This window comes from Grampus griseus, assembly GCF_964374135.1.
Source record: "Grampus griseus genome assembly, chromosome: 13".
Classification (NCBI taxonomy): domain Eukaryota; kingdom Metazoa; phylum Chordata; class Mammalia; order Artiodactyla; family Delphinidae; genus Grampus; species Grampus griseus.
This window is the reverse complement of record NC_139007.1, coordinates 47,143,963-47,165,678: the sequence shown is the minus strand read 5'-3', so window position 1 is coordinate 47,165,678 and position 21,716 is coordinate 47,143,963. Positions and strand designations below refer to the sequence as shown.

General features: G+C 35.6%; 1 protein-coding gene across 1 annotated transcript in view; it reads left to right on the top strand.

Annotated features, from left to right (window-relative positions):
* Nucleotides 1–21,716, top strand: part of CEP85L (centrosomal protein 85L) — a 154,508-nt gene that overhangs the window by 20,152 nt on the left and 112,640 nt on the right. Inside the window, exon 2 of the mRNA XM_082669082.1 lies at nucleotides 666–827. Within this exon, the coding sequence (XP_082525208.1) occupies nucleotides 666–827 (162 nt within the window). The remainder of the gene's footprint in view (nucleotides 1–665; nucleotides 828–21,716) is intronic.

Below are 21,716 nucleotides of genomic sequence, written 5' to 3'. Positions count from 1 at the left end.
AAAGATTATAAGAGAACACTGAAAAGTGATACATTAGCTAAACAATGAAGATTTAATGTAACTCAAAAGGGAAAATTAAACAAAGAGCCAGGAAGATGCTCTGGTGTTAAACTTTTATCAAAAGATAACTGAAGAAATAAAATCAATTAAAATAATGCAAAAGAATTTAAAATTTTAAGTGGTTAGGTTATAGTGGAAAAAAATAGATTTTTTTGACCTTCCATGAGCACATTCTACTTACATTGTCATGCAATATGATTTGATTCGATTCTCCCTGAGTCCCAATTCTCAGCTAATGCCTGTGTCTGGGATCACAGATGCCTAACTATGAAATATTACAAAGCAGAGTGCTGACATTTCCAGATGGATTGATGATAGAGTTGATATTTTATATCAGACAGTAGTTCCATGTATAAAAGTTCAATGTCTATAAGCAGAAATCAGAGCTCTTCAGCCAGAGGAAGCTGCTAAATCAGCATTGAATTTGTGTATGTGTGATAAGTAAGTTTATTTGGTGAATCTTAGATATCACCAATCTATTTAAATTATTTTTGGCAGAAAATAAGCTTATTTTACCTTACTTGCATTTTTTACAAGGTCAAAAGATGTCTTCTATCTACTCACAGACATTATAAATGTTAACTTCTGCATATTTTCTTTTGTAGGCCCAGATTATTCTTCATCAGCATGGTTACCTGGTAATGAATCATTGTGGCAGGCCACAACTGTTCCATCTAACCAGCGAAATAACCATATCAGGAGACATAGTATAGCTTCTGACAGTGGTGACACTGGCATTGGAACTTCCTGTTCTGACAGTGTGGAAGGTGAGCTGAATTCTTACTGGTTAGACGTGAATCTTTGTAGAATGGCTGTGATTGAGAAAATTCAAGGGATATGTTTTATTGTTCAAAACTAAGAAATTATAAAGTAGTGTTTGAATATTTAATAATGTTCAGTGTTGTTATATATCAAATGAAATTGTTCTTCTGATCGTATTAATTTTTCCTTCATTTTTTTTTGTTTTATTTTGGGTTTTTTTACATCTTTATTGGAGTGTAATTGCTTTACAATGGTGTGTTAGTTTCTGCTTTATAACAAAGTGATTTAGTTATACATATACATATGTTCCCTTATCTCTTCCCTCTTGCGTCTCCCTCCCTCCCACCCTCCCTATCCCACCCCTCTAGGCGGTCACAAAGCACCGAGCTGATCTCCCTGTGCTATGCGGCTGCTTCCCACTAGCTATCTACCTTATGTTTGGTAGTGTATATATATCCATGCCTCTCTGTCGCTTTGTCACAGCTTACCCTTCCTGCTCCCCATATCCTCAAGTCCATTCTCTAGTAGGTCTGTGTCTTTATTCCTGTCTTACCCCTAGGTTCTTCATGACATTTTTTTTTCTTAAATTCCATATATATGTGTTAGCATACGGTATTTGTCTTTCTCTTTCTGACTTACTTCACTCTGTATGACAGACTCTAGGTCTATCCACCTCATTACAAATAGCTCAATTTTGTTTCTTTTTATGGCTGAGTAATATTCCATTGTATATATGTGCCACATCTTCTTTATCCATTCATCCGATGATGGACACTTAGGTTGTTTCCATCTCCGGGCTATTGTAAATAGAGCTGCAATGAACATTTTGGTACATGACTCTTTTTGAATTATGGTTTTCTCAGGGTATATGCCCAGTAATGGGATTGCTGAGTCATATGGTAGTTCTATTTGTAGTTTTTTAAGGAACCTCCATATTGTTCTCCATAGTGGCTGAACCAATTCACATTCCCACCAGCAGTGCAAGAGGGTTCCCTTTTCTCCACACCCTCTCCAGCATTTATTGTTTCTAGATTTTTTGATGATGGCCATTCTGACTGGTGTGAGATGATATCTCATTATAGTTTTGATTTGCATTTCTCTAAAACTACAATGAGATATCATCTCACACCAGTCAGAATGGCCATCATCAAAATGTTTTTTTTCTTTTTCTGCAGTACGCAGGCCTCTCACTGTTGTGGCCTCTCCCATTGTGGAGCACAGGCTCCGGACGTGCAGGCTCAGCAGCCATGGCTCACGGGCCTAGCTGCTCCGCGGCATGTGGGTTCTTCCCGGACTGGGGCACGAATCCATGTCCCCTGCATTGGCAGGCGGACTCTGAACCACTGCGCCACCAGGGAAGCCCCCTTCATTCATTTTTTAACTAAACTTTTTATTTTGAAATAATTGTAGATTCACATGTGATTTAAAGAAATAGCACAGAGATTCTATATACCCTTTATTTCACCCCCCATTTAGTATCTTGCAAAGCTACACTTCAGTATCACAACCAGGATATTGACATTGATATCGTCAAAATACAGAACATTCCTATCACCACAGTATACCTTATTCTGCTCACGCCCACTTCCCCTCCCCCTCTCCTTTTTTTTAAATTAATTTGTTTATTTTTAGTTAATTAATTTTTTTGGCTGTGTTGGGTCTTCGTTTCTGTGCGAGGGCTTTCTCCAGTTGCGGTGGGCGGGTGCCACTCCTCATCGCGGGGCGTGGGCCTCTCACTGTTGCGGCCTCTCCCATTGCGGAGCACAGGCTCCAGATGGGCAGGCTCAGTAGTTGTGGCTCGCGGGCTTAGTTGCTCCACGGCAAGTGGGATCTTCCCAGACCAGGGCTCGAATCCATGTCCCCTGCATTGGCAGGCAGATTCTTAACCACTGAGCCACCAGGGAAGCCCCCCCACCCCTTCTTAACTCTTGGAAACCACTAATCTATTCTCCATTTCTGTAATTTTGTCATTTCAGGTGTGCCCTATAAATGGAATCATACAGTATGTAACCCTTTGGAATTGACCTTTTTCTCTGGAGACTGATCCAGGTTGTTGTGTGTATCAATAGTTCATTTCTTTTTGTTGCTGAGTAGTAGTTAGCAATGGTGGTATTGGATAGACCACATTTTGCGTAACCATTAACCCACTGAAAGACATCTGGGTTGTTTCCAGTTTTTGGCTATTAGAAATAAAGCTGCTCTAAATATAAACATTCATGTACAGGTTTTGGTGTGAACACATGTCTTCATTTCTCTATGGTAAATATCCAGGAGCACGGTAGCTGGTTGTATGGCAGTTGCATCTTTAGTTTTTAAAGAAACTGTCACACTGTTTTCCAAAGTGACTATTCCGTTTCCATCAGCGGTGGAAGTGGATCTGTATGGGTGATCTAACTTTCTCTTCATCCTTGCTAGCCCTTGGTGGTTTTTATTTTAATTAATTAATTAATTAATTTTTTTCTTTGGTGGTTTTTAAATTTTAGCCTTTCTAATAGGAATGTAGTGATATCTCATTGTGGTTTTAATTCTCATTTTCATAAAAGATTAATAATGTTGAACATTTTTTCACATGCTTATTTGCCATCTGTATGTTCTCTTTGTTGAAATGTTCTTCATGTCTTTTGCCCATGTTCTAGTTGGATTTTTTTCTTTTGAGTTTTAAGAGTTCTTTATATACTAATCCTTTGTTGGCTCTTCTGTTTGCAAACATTTTCTTCCAGTCTGGCTTATCTTTTCATCCTCTAACAGTGTCTTTTGCAGAGCAGAAGTTTTTAAGCTTGTAAGTCCAGTGTATCAGTTTTTGCCTATATGGATTGTGCTTTTGGAGTCAAGGCTAAGTAAGAACTCTTTGCCTAGTGTCAGATCTTGAATATTGTTCTTTTTTCTTTTTTCTAAAATTTTAATCATTTTATGTTTTCCATTTAAGTCTGTGATCCATTTTGAGTTAATTTTGTATAATGTGTGTATGTTTGGGTGTCCCTGAGGCCACTCTTAGGCTCAATTATTTGCTAGAACTCAGAAAAGCTGTTATACTAGTGGTTACGGTTTTTTTTTTTACAGTGAAAGGATACAGATTTAAATTAGTAGTAGAAAAAGAAGCAAAGGACAAGGTCCAGGAGACAGCAGGTCCAAACTTCCAGTTGTCCTCTCCCAGTGGAGTTGTGTGGACAGTGATTAATTCTCTCAGAAGTGGTGTGTGATACCACATACAGAGTGTTGCTCACCAGGCGAGGTCATCCAAGCCTTGGTGTCCAGGATTTTTACTGTGGGTAGGTTATGTTGGTATGGTTGACTGCCTTTGTGGCTGACCTTAGGCTCCAGCCCTTGAGAAGTCAAGCTGATATTACATGGTTCAAGGCTCCAAACATATATCACATTATTAGCATGGACTATATGGAGTCACTCAAGGTCCCCAGGTAAACAAAGACATTCTCATTAGGCAGGATATTTCAAGGGTTTAGTGGTTGCATCTTAGGAGCCAGACAAGGGCCAAACCTTTCTTGGAATGCGCAGAGTGTGGAAAACTAAGACATGCTGATCCTTTCTGCACAGTGTGAGATTTTTAGATTAAGGTTCGTTTTCTTTGCCTAATAAATCTTGAAACCAGAATAATTCCCACTTTATTGTTTTTTTTCCCACTTTATTCTTTTTTCAAACTTGTTTTAGCTATTCTGGTTGCTTTGCTTTTCTATATAAGTTTTAGAATAATTCTGTCTATATTTACAAAAAATCTTTCTGGGAATTTAATAGGAATTGTGTTGTCCATATATCAGTTTGGAGAGAATTGCCGTCTTTACTCTGTTGAGTCTTCTAATCCGTTAACATGGTATGTTTCTCCATTTATTTAGATCTTAATTTCATTCACCAGTATTGTATACTTTTCAACATACATGTCCAGTACATGTTTTGTTAGATTTATAGCTAAGTATTTCATTTTTGGAGGAGTGATTGTAAATGGCATTTAATTTTCCAATTTTGGTATCAATATGTTAATTGTATCTTGTGACATTGCTGAACTCTTTGGTTCTAGGAGGGGTTTTTGGGTATATTTCTTGGAGTTTTCTCTGTAGACAGTTATGTCATCTATAAGTAAGAATGTTTTTCCTTTTGATATCAGGGTAATACTAGCTTTATAAAATGAAATGGGAAGCGTTCCCTCCTATTTTCTGCAAGAGATTGTGTAGAATGGTGTTAATTCTTCTTTAAATGTTTATTAGAGTTCTTCATCTGGGCCTAGAAATTTATTTTTTATAGTTTAACATCATGAATTAAATTTCCTTAATAGTCATAGAACTATTCAAATTATTTTTCATGTTGGATGAGTTGTGGTAGTTTTTTTTTTTTTTTTGAGGAAGTAGTCCATTTTGTCTGTTGTCAAATTTGTGAATGTAGAGTTGTTCATAGCATTCTCTTACCTCTGATTTCTGCAGCCTCTGTAGTGGTATTTCCTCTTCCATTTCTGGTATTGGTTATTTGTGTCATCTTTCCTTTTTTATTTTTCAGTCTTGGTAGCAATTTGTCAATTTTATTGATCTTTTCAAAGAATCAGCTCTTTGTTTCATTAATTTTCTCTTGTTTTCTATGTTCAATTTCAGTGGTTTTTGCTCTTCATTATTTCTTTATTACTGCTTTGGGTTTATTTTGCTCCTTTTCTAAGTTCTTAAGGTGGGAGCTTAGATATTGATTTGAAACTTCCCTCTTAAGATGTATGCACTTAGTGCTATAAATTTGTCTCTCAGACAAGGTTTAGCTGTGATTCTCAAATTTTGATATTTTCTGTTTTCATTCAGTTCATTATATTTTCTTAATTTACCTTGAGACTTCCTCTTGACCCCAGGGTTATTTAGTAGCATGTTGTTTAGTTTTGAAGTGTTTAGAGATTTTTCTGGTAACTTTCTGTTATTAAGTTCTAGTTTAACTCCATTGTGGTCAAAAACATACTTTATGATTTTGTTTCTTTTAAATTTGTCAAGATTTCTTTTAGGTCTCAGCATATGGTCTATTTGGTATATGTTCTGTAAATGTCAATTAGATCCTATTGGTTGATGGTGTTGTTGATTTTTTTCTATATCCTTGATGATTTTCTGTTTAGTTGTTCAACTGTTGAGAAAGGAAGTATTAAAAGTCTTAACTATGATTGTGGATCTGTGCATTTCTTTTTTTAGTTTTATAAATTTTTGCTGCACATATTGCAGCTCTGTAGTTTGATGCATATGCAATTAGGATTGCTATGTATTCTTGGTGGATTGGCCCTTTTATTATTATATGGTGTCCTTCTATCTCTGGTAGTTTTTTTTTGTGCTGAAATCTACTTTATCTGATTTAATATAGCCTCTCCAGCTTTCTTTTGATTAATGTTTAAATGGTATGTTTTCTGTTCTTTTACTTTTAACTTGTCTGTAACATTATATTCAAAGTTAAATTGCTTGTAACAGCATACAGTTGGATTTGCTAGTCTCTGTCTTTTAATTGATATATTTAGACCATTTACATGTAATGTAATTATTGATGTATTAATATTCAGGTGTTCTGTTTGTTCTCTTTGTTTCTATTTTCATTTTCCTGCCTTCCTGTGGGTTACTTGAACAATTTTAGAATTCTACTTGGATTTAACCATAGTATTTTTAAGTGTATCTCTTCTAGTGGTTGGTTTAGGTATTACATTATGTGTTTTGTCATATATAATGTGGATATGTAATACAGATAACTTATATATACATAGTTTACCATTTTAACAGTTTGAGTGGAGTGTAGAAACATTATCTCCCTTTATATCCTTTTACCTACCCCATTTATAATAAAATTGTTTTAGCTCTTTCCTTTGCATATATTTATAACCGTATCAGACAGTGTTATAATTTTTACTTCAACTATCAAACATAATTTGGGAAACTCAAGAGGAGACAGACAGCCTGTTGTATTTACTCACATTTTTGCTTCCTGTGCTCTTCCTTTGTGTTGCTCCACGGTTCCTCTTTATTGTTTCCATTTCGTTCAGAGAATTTCCTTTAGTCCTTCTTTTAAGATACATGTGCTGGTGACAGATTATCTTAATTTTTCCCCAACTGAGAATGTCTTGATTTCCCCTAGATTTCTGAAGGATAATTTCAGTAGGTATATAATTCTAGTTTGACAGTTCTTTTCTTTCAGTACTTGAAAAGTATCGTCACTTCTTTCTGGCCTCCATGGTTTCTAATGACAAATCTGCTCTCATTTTTCCCTGGCTACTTTCAAGATTTTTTTGTCTTCAGTTTTCAGAAATTTAATATCACATGTCTTTAGGTGGATTTCTTTTGGTTTTTCCTTTTTGGGATTTGTACATGTTTTTGGGATTCAGCATCTTGAATCTGCAAGTTTATGTCTCTTGCCAAATATTGGAAGTTTTCAGCCATTATTGTCTTTGAGTACTTTTTTAGCCTCTTCCTCTTTTATTCTAGGACTCTGATGGCACAGATTGTAAATCTTTTGTTATTGTCCTGACGCTGTGTCCTTTTTTGTTTGATTGTTTTTCCTTCTGTTTTTCGTTTGTTGTTCATGTTAGGTAATTTTTATTGTTCTGTTTCCACTTCACTAATATTTTTCTTTTGTCCACTCCATTCTGCTGTTGAGCCTATCTGCTGAGATTTTTATTTCTATTGCATTTTTCAGTTATAAATGTTTAATTTTGGTCCTCATTTATATCTTCTGTTTCTTTGCTGAGACCTTTTGTGTGTGTGTAAATGCTTTCTGTTTTGTCATTTGTTTTAGGCATTGTTTAGGCATGTTCAGTTGTTCATTGAAGCGATTTTATGATGATTCCTTTAAAATGTTTGTCGGAGAATTCTAACAATTCTGTTACCATGGTGTTGGCATCTATTGATTTTCTTTTTTTCATTCAGTTTGGGAACTTACTGTTTCTTGTGTATGATAAATGATTTTCATTTGAAACTTGGAGAATTTTGTTTGTTACGACATTCTGGATTTAAATTATTTACTACATAATAAATATTGTTTTTATTTATACATTTATTACATGTTTTATAAATGTAAACTATATTTACATCTAAGTAAACATAATAAAAATTTTACAAATATTAATTACTTTATACATTTAAATTTTTCCATTAGACAGTGTTGTTAGATACTGCTTGAGCATGTGAAGCGGGGAAAGGCACTGTATCCTTACTGCCAGGTGGAGTTAGAAGTCCAGGTTCTCCCCTTGGCTTCTGTTGACATCTGAGAAGTTTGGAGGGGGTGCGTTACTGCTAGGTGGAGGTGGTGAGTCTGGTTTTCCATGTCATCATCACTGACACCACCGTGTGAGTGGCCTCACGACTGCTGGGTGATGGTGAATGTCTAGACTTTCTATTAGTCCTCCTCTAACATAACGTGTGTGTGTGGGGGGGTGGGGGGTGGAGGGGAGGGGGCTTCAAACTGCCAGACGGGGATGAAAGTTCTGTCTCTTTACCTGGACTTCTTTGATACTACCCTGGTGGGGTTATTGGAATATATTGTTACAACTTGGCAAGGTTGGAAGTCTAGGCTCCCCACTTGATTTTCGTTGGTGTGGGTGCAGGTAGGGCTGCAGTTTTTTCTGTGATATTTGCCTCGAGAAGAGTGGTTACTGTCTAAAAATCATCTGTCTTGTTAGGCTTCCTCTTTCTTGGTCTGTTGACTAGGGAGAACACGCTTTTGTTGGGACTTTCTTGGCTGTGCCCTTTGGTTCTTCTGGTTGCTGGCTTTTCCAGCTCCAAGTCTGGAAGGTACGAGACAAAAAGAAAACACAAGGAGTTCACCACCATCTTGTTGCTTGGGTCCTGAGACCACTAGTTGGTCTGGCTTCTTCTCTCCAACTTTGAATTATATCTCGTTTTATATATAACGTCCAGAGCTTTTAGTTACACTTAGTGGTAAGTATAGAGAAGAGTATCTTTTTTCCATCTTCTTACTGTCGTTTTAATGACTGTTAAAAAAATCTTATTTAACTATTACTATCTGTCATAACTTTGCTAGCAATTGCATAGAATATTGATTTCATTATGGTCTTGCAAATAGTATCAGTTGACTAAAACATACAACTCAAGGAAAGTAAGGAAATATATGCAAGGTGGTGCAGGGATAGGTAAATAGGAAGGTGAATTACAAAAAAAACCCCATATTATGTGACAAATACTCTTCTTTTATTAAATTGAAAAGTGAAAAGAATTTAAATATATAGTGCTTCTGTTTCTTTAACTTTCTTTTTACCTTCCCTAAATTTAAGATTTTATATCCTTTTTCCACAGCCTTATTTAGTTTGTGAATGAATACTCTTAAAACTATTGATTTTATTGTAAATTTGTTCAAGTATTATTCATATTTGGACCCTTGGGATAAAGTTGACAGGCTAATTGACAGTTGTATAGTGGAGTTTTCTACTTAACTGATCTGAAATAGCATTTTAGTATAGTATTTTATGTGCATTACTTTTGAAGTTGATGTCAGAGTTTTGAGAAAAAGTTGATACACTAAAGAAAGAATTAGATTTCAGTAAGGAAGTAGAAACTAAACCAAACAAATTTAGTTTTCTCTAAATGCAAAAATTTATTATCTTAAAAAAAATTGCTTTTAAGGGCATTACTTTCAGTGAGAGACTGATGATAATCCTTAAGTATTTAAGAAAATGCCTCTTTATATAGATATATTTTTTCAAGCTTTTGATTATACTAATGGAATATTTTCTTAAGCTATAAGTGGTAGTAGAATTATTTTCTTTTGGTGTTAGTCATAGTGTTAGAATTGGATGGGTCTTTAGAGATAATATAATTAATTAGACCATTATATAAATGAGTAAACTAGTTCTCAAAAAATGAATTGACAACTCTTATCAATATGGTGATTTGGAGCTTAAGCTTTGGTTAAACCTGTTATCGGTTAATTATCTGTGCAACCTTGAATAATTTCTCATTTCTTTGAGCCTCAGATTTTTCATCTCCAAATTGGAGATAATGACTTTTCAAAATGTCTTATGAAGATTTAATAATATGACTTTTAAATTGCTTAGTGCAGTTTCTTTGTATTACCATCATTACTTTAAAAGTGATTCTTGTTCTCCTTCCCTGCTCCCTAAAACAGTGATACTTCTGTTGCCACCCTCACAGCTTTGTACCTACAACCCTGCTTTACTTTGGGTTAATTATTTGTATCATAGTATAGGGACTGGTATGTACTGGGTGCTCAATAGTGTTCAATGAAACAATGCATAAATACACACACACACACACACACACACTTGCAGTTAAGGTTCTTGTTTTAACCTACTTTTGTACTTGATATTTACGAGCTTAGAGCCTCTTTGATGTTTCCCCAGAGAGATGAACGCCCTGTGTTGCGTTACCAAAACTTGTATATTTTCAAAAGTTAACACTCTTCATTTTCTAGCTTCTGGAATTCTGTTGTAATCTTTTGTTGTTGACAGTCCTATATTGTTCATTGTCATGAGCTTCCACTTTATTACTTTTCTGTTATTTCAGTGGGTCTTGTGAGGGAGAGAATATAACTTTCTGAACTCAGGCAATGATCTTAAACAAGAAAATTTGTCATATAAATATAAATGAAAAAAAATGAAGAGAAAAAGAACTATAAAATGATTGTAAAACTTTTCCTTAATGTCAACTACTGTGTGTATTTCTTCTACTCCCCAACCCTGATTTTAAAAAGGTGAAAAATGCACATTTAAAAAAGCATAAAGATTAATATAATTTTAAAAACAAATTTGTATTTCAAGTATTAAATTTATGGTCTTTGAAAATTTGAACTCATAGAATTAAATAGAGAAAAAGTTAAATCTCCCTTTATTTTCTCTCTTCCAGTCCTTGCTTTGTTTTCAGAGGTCATAAGTGTTATTAGTGTGTTGCATGTTCTTCCACATCTTTTGCTCTGCATTTATTTACATACATAGAGGTTTGAAAATAAAACTGGATCATCCCATATATGTTTTGTGATAGGCTTTCTTTTTTTTTTTTTTTATCTTCTCTGAATTGGAGTTCTTAAAAAAAATTTTTATCACTGAGATACGAGTCACATGACCTAATCTACGTCACTTGAGGCTCCTAGAATTGCTCTCTTCTCCAAGGAGATCCACCACTGAGATAAGCCAAGGACTAGGTTTGACCCAGGAGTTTGAGAGTAAGGCAGGATTTCATGGGGGCCTACTTTTTGATGTTTTGGAAGTAACTCACAGAATGAATGAAAGTCCTCCTGCCAGCCTACAACAGATGACCCAAACAACAGATCACAGAATACAACAAGCCTACTCTTTCTATTAGATATATAGATTTCTGTAGCACACATACCAACCTAAGTACTTTTTAAAAACACATGTTTATTTGGAAATTTAATACATGATATAAAGACAGCATTTCAAAATAGTAAGGAAGGATTAAGCCTGAAAAAAGTGTTAATAGATACTGACCTCAAACTGTAAGAAAATTAAATTTGAAATGGAGCAAAGAACTAATGATTTCTTTTAAAAATCATCAAAGTACTAGGAAATAGGAAATTTATTTTGTATTTTTACATTAAATATATTCTTAAGCCACACAACACAGACTTTAATAGAAATTCAAAAATTTTGAACACTGATAAAAGATATTAAATAAAAAAGGGGACATACTAGGAATAAATGTTTGTAATCAAATTAACAAGAAACTAATATCTATATTATTTAAAGAGTTCCTACAAATAAGGATAATGCCCCCAAATAGGTGTTTATCTATGAAAATTTTAAATATTTCATAATTTAAAAATTTCATAGATAAAAGAAATAAACAATTCATGTAAAAAGTACAAATGGCCAATAAACATCAAAAAGATGATCAAACTCAGTCATAGTGAAGTGAAAGTCTAGACAGTGAGATACTGCTTTTCACTAGCAAAATTGCCCCCTTTTCCATAAAAATAGACTGTAATATCCAGGATCTGAGCAAAGATGGGAAAAATAGTACTCTAATAACTAGGATATGTAGTCAGCCTTTATAGGGGGCAATTTGGCAATGCTAACTAACAGCTATATAACTGTTAACCATGTTCTAGGCACTTATACATGTTAACTCTTAACCCTCACAACAGCCCTCTGATAGGGAAAGTGAGGTCAACCTTTAAGTAACACTTAGAGGTTAAATTACTTACCTATAAATAATGTATGTAAAGTGTATATATCCTTGATTCAGCACACACACAGCTGAACAAAGATAATATGTACAAGAATATCCACTGTAACACTGTTGAGTGAAAAATTAGAACTCCAGGTGTCAGTAGGGAAATGGTTAAATATATCACGGTGTATTCAGTTAATTAGGTAGCTACATATGTACTAACCTAGAAATATATTCAAGCGAATTTCCAACTTAAGATAGCAAACTAAACACAGTTCTCTAATTCTGTTCCTTTCTGAAATCGCACTAAAAGTCAGGAAAAAAAATTAAAAAACAAAACAAAACCAAAAACAACCATATGATGACAGGGGGAAAAAGAGAAAACAACAGTAAAATTCTGGGAGCTATAAGTCAGAACAATACAAATTTTCTTAGCAGATCCCAAGAGCTAAATCTGAAACCAGCAGCAGAGAAATTCGGAACAAACTGTCAATATATATTATTAAAAATCCTCAAAAATGCTCAGGAACTGGTAGTATCAGACTTGCTACATTTCTCCGCCATATAGTAACAGTTTTTCCCCTTTCTATATTCTGTTCTTTGGATGCAAGTCAGAGAGGAAGGATTAAACTCCACCTACTGGAAGAGGAAGTATCTGAATTTAATACTTGGAATTATTCTTTAAGGCATACTTGTCCCTTCTCTCCTACTTATTTATCTATTCAATAATTTATATATATCAATATGGGCCCATATATACACATACTTATTTTTTAATTAAATTTCAGAATTTATTAGAATTTTACCAATTTTTCCATCAGTGACCATCTGTTCCTAATTTCTATTCAGGATACCACACTAATGTTTCCTTAATTTCCTCTGGTCTGTCACAGGTTCTTACTTTTTCCTTGTTTCTCATAACCTTAACAGTTTTGAGGAGGACTGGTTAGGCATTTTATAGAATGTCCCTCAAACTGGATTTGTCTGCTGTTTTCTCCTGATTAGACTGAGACTGTACTTTTGGGGAATAATATACTACAGGTGCTCGTAGCATATCAAGGGGTACATGATATTCACATGATATCATTGGTGATGTTTACTTTGATTATTTAGTTAAGATGTGTTTGCAAGATTTCTCTGCTATAGGACTATTATTTTACCCTCTTCATATTCTACTGTTTGGAAGCAAGTCACTAAGTCCAGCCCAAACTCAAAATGGGGGTGGGGGTACAGAGTTTTACATCCTGGAGGGAAAAATATCTACGTACGTTGTTTGGAATTCTGTTATAAGAAAGACTCAACTGTTTTCCCTCATTTATTTATTTATCCATTCATTTATTTATGTTAGTATGGACTGTGTATATTTATCTTTTGGGTTATTATCCAATAATATTTATTTTCTTGCTCAAATTATTCCACCTTTTGCCATTGGGAACTCTTTCAGGTTGACTCCTGTGACACTCTGTGCTCCATCCCCATCCTTTTGTTTTTTGAGCACTTCCTTTTGGGTAGTGTAAGGTGTTCCATGGTCATCTTATATCTTCCCTACTGTAGCCCTAGGATCAGCCATTTCTCCAAAGATCCCTGGTTCTTTTTACTGGAGAATAGTATTTAGAAACCGAGATCTGGGTGCCAGGAGTGCTTGTTACCGCTGGGGTGTTATTGCTTCTACACCGTCACGGAGGCAGAACTAGGTTATATGGTATGTATACTTGCCTGTGTATACATGCATATCTATAATTATTTCTGTGTCTATTCATAAGTATCCATATTAAGCTAAATGAGTTCATACTGATGACTCTGACTCTAATCCAGTATAGCAGAGCTCATTTTAGCTTTTTCCCCTTGTCTATAATTTCCCTTTCCAATAGTGAGATACCTCCACCATCTACCATCTGTTTACATAGTTATTCAGCCCTCAGTATACAAGTAAAGCAGGTTCGGAACTATTAACCCATATTCCCCTCTGTTAGTTTCCTAGGGCTGCCATAACAAATTACCACAAACTGGGTAGCTTAAAACAGCAGAAGTATATTTTCTCACAGTTTTGGAGACTACAGGTTCAAAATCAAGGTATCGACAAGGATATGTTTCCTTCAAAGGCTCTAGGGACAAGTCTTCCTTAATTGCCGCTTCTAGCTTCTGGTGGTTACTGGCAATCCTTGGCATTCTTTGGTTTGTGGCATGATAGTTTTCATGTCTGCCTCCTTTACGTGGCCGCCTTCTCTAGGTCTCCTCTGTGTCTTCAGATATCTCTTTCTCTCTTTCCTTATAAGGACACTGGTCATTGGATTTAGGGCCCGCCCATATCCAGTATGACCTCATCTTAACTTGATTACATATGCAAAGACCCTACTTCAAAATAAGATCACCTTCACAGGTATTGGGGGGTTAAGATTTCAGTGTATCTGTGTGGGGCACACAGTTCAATCCACAGCACTCTATTACATCTATGTGGTTAAATAGAGAGCCATAAAATTTTTGGAGAGTAATTTGATCTAAGTAGAGTTGAAAATCAAGCAGGAAACTACTTTGAAGCCTTAAAAAAATGTATTATTAGCTATTTGGTCTCGTAACTGAACTATAAAAATTAACTTTTTTTGAGGATAGAATGATGTGGGAAGGATACAGATCTGGAGATTTAAAAATTGTAGAATGGATGCTCTGGGGGGTTTTTTTAGTGCTATTACAAAGCTGTTTGCTTTAAGCAAATCATACTCTCTGCTAACTTTGTTCCTGTGTTATGACTTCTCAAAAATTTACTTGAGGTTCAGAGATAAATTCTTTGGCTTTTTGAAGCTTTGTCTTAGAAACTCGGTACTAATAATCTTTTTATAGTCAGTTACTTCAACCTCCATAGAATATTATGGTATTAATCTGGGTCCAGCTGGGAATTTTCTTTCCTCAGTTCAGCCAGGGAGAGCTTAAAAAAAAATTCCCCTCTCTCCCCCCAGACTAGGCCACGCAGTGTCAGGGCTGGGATGCTGCATTTTCATAATGACTGGCTGAAGAACTGAGAATATCTCATTGAGAATATGACTATAATGGTGTCTTTTTTATAATCTCCAGAAACTCTTTGATTCTGCTGTGTATTATTATATATAATTACTCACCTTTTCTATTGCTGTTCAGACAACTGCTTCTTTTTATTCTTTGAATTAATTTAAAACTATTTGTGTTAACAGCAAATATCACTGCTTTTCTCACTGGATAATTCATTAGGTGTTAAATGCAAGTCCCTATAATTTTTTAAGGATGAAGAGTATGATTCTCACTTTCTTCTTGAATTGGGCTGATGTGAAGATATTATTTTTATTTATTTATTTATTTTTGGCCTTCCATTAGATCTTGCCATTACCTCCAAGTTGAACTCCCAACTCCTTTCCCTGCTAGTTTTTTAATTAATACATAAAACAATGAGTGATTTTACTGGTATGTTACAGAGCACTATACAAAATATTCTAATGGACAAAGAATCCATTGAGTTCAAGGCGTGATCATAGTAGGTAATGTTATTTAGAGGCTATTCTATGTGGATAAAGCAGTGTCAGAATTTGAAGACAAAGGGCAAGTAGGGAAAGAGTTCTAGGAAAGGATGATAAGTATAACAATGGTGCATGAAAATAAGATGGAGTAGTAGGACTCTGGGAGACTGACAATAAATAACAGAAACTTGAGACTCCTGTGGAAAATGAATCAGAATTATGGTTTGAATGACAGTGCCGGTAACGAATGACTTTGATTACATTTATTTATTGACTGTCAGGAGAGGTGAAGGGTACTCCTGTTTAAAAAAAAAAATCAATTATTTAAGAGTGTTATCTAAAAATAGGGAATAATTTTAGCAGGCATATTAAAGATTATTTATTTAGAACAAAAGCTTAGGGTGTTTGTTGATACAACACTTGATTCCAATTAGTGTAGTTTTCTTTCCTGAATATATGTCTTTCTGAAGTTCTCATGATTTCTGCTTCATAGGAGCTATTTACCATCTCTGTTCTTCGGTAAGTTTCCTGAGTCATCTAATTTGTAATCTTTGCTTTTCCTTGTTGGATTTGCTACATGCCATATCTGTTTAATGTAAAGGTCTCAGGGAAATAACCATTGTAGAGGATTATTGAATATTGAAAATAGCCTTACATTAGAATATAACTAATAGGTTGTATTTATAACATAATGTCAGCATTAAAACATGCTGTGTATTAGATTATTTCATATCAGTGTCATGTATACTTTATACATATATCTATATACACACTTATATATGCTTTACATACTTTGGTCTTTGATTACATAAATCTTTTTGTCATCCACTTATCATAGGTCTATAAAGTATTTATTTTTCTCATTTATAAAATTAAACAAACCTATCCTTATTAAATTCTAAACATAATAGAATAACCTAAAAAGTGTTCATCTCCTTTGTACTAAACCCCCAGTTGAGAATTACGGTGGTGTAAAATTATATTAATTTTAAATAATATACATGAAATTTGGACCTGTTACCAAATATAATTTGAGTTTGTTTTACAATGTATCTGCAGAATATTTTAGTTAACTGCCTTTAACTCTGTTACTGTTAATATTTGTCTTGGAGGAGGGTATATATTCCTACTTGATTTCTGAGGCTGTGGCATGAAGTGCTATATTATTTTGGTTTGCTGTGACAATTTTTAGCTGAAATGTGTGAATTCATTTGAATTCTTAAAAGACTGATTATTGTAAAAATCTCAATACATGTAGCAAATAACTGCATGATTTACATACTACATGGGTTTATTAACAAAAACTTTTAATGTAACTTATCACAATTTACGTAATATACTTGATACAATATATGCATTCACAGCTATTGTAAATTACTGTCATTTCCTTTCTGAAGATATTCAGGGTAGTTTATGGAAAACAACAGTATAGAGCTGTGTGATTCAATATGGTAGCCACTAGTAACATGGGGGTATTGAGTGCTTGAACTATGCCTGGTCCAAATTGAGATGTAAGCTGCACACTGGATTTGAATATTTTGTATTAAGAAAAGAATATAAAATATCTCATTAATACTTTTTAATATTGATTACATAATGATATACTATTTTAGATATAGTGGGTTAAATAAAAGGTATTATTTTTAAAATAAATTTATTTATTTATGGCTGCGTTGGGTCTTTGTTGCTGTGCGTGGGCTTTCTCTAGTTGCGGCAAACGGGGGCTACTCTTCATTGTGGTGCGCAGCCTTCTCATTGCGGTGACTTCTCTTGTTGTGGAGCATAGGCTTTAGGTGCGCGGGCTTCAGTAGTGTGGCACATGGGCTCAGTAGTTGTGGCTCGCGGGCTCTAGCGCGCAGGCTCAGTAGTTGTGGTGCACGGGCTTAGTTGCTCTGCAGCATTTGGGATCTTCCCGGACCAGGGCTCGAACCCGTGTCCCCTGTGTTGGCAGCCATATTCTTAACCACTGCGCCACCAGGGAAGTCCCAATAAAAGATACTATTGAAGTTAGTTTTACCTTTTTTTTTATGTAGTTACTATAAAACTTAAAATTACAAATGTAGCTTGCATTATTATTTTTTAAAATAAATTTATTTATTTATTTTTGGCTCTGTTGGGTCTTCATTGCTGCACACAGGCTGTCTCTGGTTGCGGCACGCATGCTTCTTATTGCAGTGGCTTCTCTTGTTGCGGAGCACGGGTTCTAGGTGCGTGGGCTTCAGTAGTTGTGGCACGAGGGCTCAGTAGTTGTGGCTTGCAGACTCTAGAGCACAGGCTCAGTAGTTGTGGTGCACAGGCTTAGTTACTCCGTGTCACGTGGGATCTTCCCGGACCATGGACCAAACCTGTGTCCCCTGCGTTGGCAGGTGGAGTCTTAACCACTGCGCCACCAGGGAAGTCCCGCTTGCATTATATTTTTATTGGACATATTGGTATTGACAGTATAATTTGTAAAGGGTTTACTTTCAAAGATTTTACGAGTGTGTATATATGTTTATATATTTCCCAGTAGAAACAATATTGGCTTCTCAAAATAGCTACTGTCACCCGCTTAATGTTTAATATAATAGAAATTTATATCCATAGCATTATGTCTATGATAAATTATATTCTACTGTCAGTCTGGGGCTACTAAGAGCATACTCCTTTCATCATTTTGACAGTGGTAAAAGCTTCACTGCAGTGGGATTGCCCTGGTTCCTTTGGCAAAGAGAAAGTTAAGGTTTCTGTGGTGAGATATAAATGTTTGGGTTAGGAAAGATTTTAGATTGGAGAATCCCTGAAATTCTGAAGAGTTCTGTTGCTCAGTTAAGGAATGGGGAAAAGGAATAATGTCAGTAATCCCTGCTGGAATTCTCCCATCAGGTGTGAGGTATAGGCCCTCAGACTTAATTAGGAGGAAGACGGAACATTATCCTGGAGTCTCACATAGCTGACTGCTAGACCAGTGGGTACCCACATGAAAGTGAGCAGGTAAAGAGTGTGATTGCACCAGTTTTTCATATGTAAAGTTTGGATGCAATTTCAGTTTTAGGAGGAAAAAGCCTATCTTGCCACAAGCCTCTGAAAGTTTTTCTTTGCAAATAACATTATGTTCATGTTATATAATTCAAATATTTAACCTGTAATAGTAAATTTTGAGTTCTTATTTATCTTAATGATTATTTATCTTTGTTTAAAAGACAATTATGGGCTTCCCTGGTGGCGCAGTGGTTGAGACTCTGCCTGCCAATGCAGGGGACACGGGTTCGTGCCCCGGTCCGGGAGGATCCCACGTGCTGCGGAGCGGCTGGGCCCGTGAGCCATGGCCGCTGAGCCTGCGCGTCCGGAGCTTGTGCTCTGCAACGGGAGAGGCCGCAACAGTGAGAGGCCCACGCTCCGCAAAAAAAAAAAAAAAAAAAAAGACAATTATGGTTAAATGGTATACCTCTTTATACTAAATGTAAATTTAATTTTGGGGGTATAGATAAAAGTACATGAGTAAATTTTACTTAAATTCCATGATACATTAAGTAAACAGTACAGCTGTGAAGTAAGTCATCAAACCTTAAACAAACTAAAAGGTACTGTCTAGTTAGACCTTCACTTTCCCTCCCCCTTCTTTGCCCTATAGTACTGTATGCTTATAACTGATGTTCCAGTCGACGCTCGTTGGCCATTGCTAAATCCTCAAGGTATTCTGTGAATCATCTGGAAGAATAACATATTATTTTTAATTTTAATGTTGTGTTTTATTTTAATTATTTAAAAATTTTAAATTCACACATGAGTGTAGAATATATATTTATCACACAGACTCTAAATGCTCTAGGAATGATAAATATCCAGCTTTGTAAATGATATGACACAAATAAAGGTACCTTTCTATTCTTTGCTAACATACAGCTTTTAGAAGTTCATTTATTCACTTAATAAATATTTATTGAGTACTTTGTTTCAAAAACTGCAGAACTGCAGAGATCAACATGGAGAGGATTACATCAAAATCTCAGCAGGGGAGGAACTCTAGTACAGAAAAATATTCTAAAATTACCATTGAGTGATTTGCTTTTAGCCATGTTATTTTGAGATTTCAAATAATGCTAAATAAGAGTGTGAGATTTTTATATTTAATAAGTTGGAACACTAACATTAGCGGCACCACGTTTTAACTGTGGTAATTTGTTCATGGGGTGTCAGATTCCAGGGTGGGAGGAAGTAGATCTGTGACATAAGGATAGATGTGCCTGCAGAACTACCAAATTGTAACATAAGCCACATCAGCAGATCACCAATTTCTTTCTTGGTTTTCTTTGCTGAGACCTGGAGGCCATGTATAAATAGCTGCCGCCGGCACAGAAAGGAGAGTTGCTCTTGAAGTATACAGCATTTGTTGTGTAGGGCATAACCTAGATGTGGTCCCAGAGTTGAGTAATGAAGGAAGAAGCAAAAGGAGTATAGGACTGGGAGCAGAGGACCCTGAGGCTAGAAAAGAACTTAATTTTTGCTTAGACTTGGCTCTGTAACCTTCCACAGGACGGTCTTCCTCTCCCGAATCACATGGTGCCTGAGAGGCAGGCTCACATTGCAGTTCTTTTAGTTTTTTAAATCTGAGCTCTTAAGTGTAGCTTCTAATAGTCTATTTGGGGCTAATTTTCAAGCATATTTATATATTTTACTAAAAAAAGGTACAAATAGAGTTAAATATTTTTCTTTGATAATTTCCAACTGCTAATTTGTATCAGAGATAATTTTCTTATCCAATTAACCTCATTTATTTCAAGTAGGAGGGACTGATAAAAATGGACTTCAATTTAATCATATCTTGATTAGTTAGTTGTTTTTACTAAGAAATAGTAGGACTGTTGAATAGTATAAATTTTGAGGTCATCCTGTGAGTATATGTCAGAAAGGAAGAAAAGTTAACATTTGGTGTATAGTCCTTATTTTATGAAGAAATGAAGGCCTTGTAATGTAAGGACTTGTTCAGTCATTTACTCAAGTAACCAATATTTATTATCTACTGTGTGTCAGGTCCTGTGCTAGTGGTTAGAATTAAACAGACATTTTCTGTGTTCATTGTATACATAAAGTCTAGTGGAGAAGACAAGACAGGAAATAATTATCATAAAATATGAGCAGTATGATAGGCAAAGTACACAGGGTAGGAGGACATTCCTAAATCCACTGGATTCAGGGAAGGACCCCTGGCAGAAGTGATGTTTAAGCTGAGGACCAAAAAGGTGAGTAAGAACTGACAGAGCGAAACAAGGCAGGAGAGTAGTCTAGGCTGAGAGGACAGCATGGTCAAAACTGGTGAGAGAACATTCTGAGGATGAATCAAGAGGAGAGCAAAACGGGATGCCAGGAGACCACTGGCATTGCAGGTGGGAGCCAATGATGACTTGTTCATAAAAAGAGACAGTAGGAAAGGAGAAAATTAGATGATTCAGGAGATAATTAGGCAATGAAAATCATACATTCTTTCTTTTATACAGCTTTATTGAGATATAATTTATATACCACGTAATTCACCCATTTAAAATGTACAACTCAGTGGCTTTTAGTATTATATTCAGAGTTGTATATATATCACCTGAATGAATTTTAGGACATTTTCATTACCCCAAAGAGAAACCCCACTCCCCTTAGCCATCACCCCCTCCTCCAACAACCCTATACCCCCTACCATAGGCAACCACTAATTTTGGAAGACATCATAAAAATTTCCCAAGGCTCTGTTTTCTTTGCTTGTGTATTTTATTACAGTGATTAGGTTTCATTAGTTTACTTTGCTAAATGGTTTCTTTAAAACACCTCATCTTGGGCTTCCCTGGTGGCGCAGTGGTTGGGAGTCCGCCTGCCGCTGCAGGGGACGAGGGTTCGTGCCCTCTGGGAGGATCCCACATGCCGTGGAGCGGCTGGGCCCATGAGCCATGGCCGCTGGGCCTGTGCGTCCGGAGGCTGCTCTCTGCAGCCGGAGAGGCCACAACAGTGAGAGGCCCGCGTACAGCAAGAAAAAAAAACCAAACACCTCATCTTAATGCAAAATATCCTCTTGTTCTTACTCTTGTTTTTTTTTCTTTTTTACAGAAAATATCAAACATATACTAAAGTAAAAAGAAGGCAAAATGGTAAAACCCACATGTACACAACACCAAACTTATACAATTGTAAATTTATAACACGTGGCAATCTTATTTCAGATATTCTGTGCTCACCCCCATACCTTAGGTGATATTTTCAAACAAATCAAGAGTTCCCCCTTAACCTTTTAATTACAATAGTAATAATATTTATTGAGCATTTACTATGT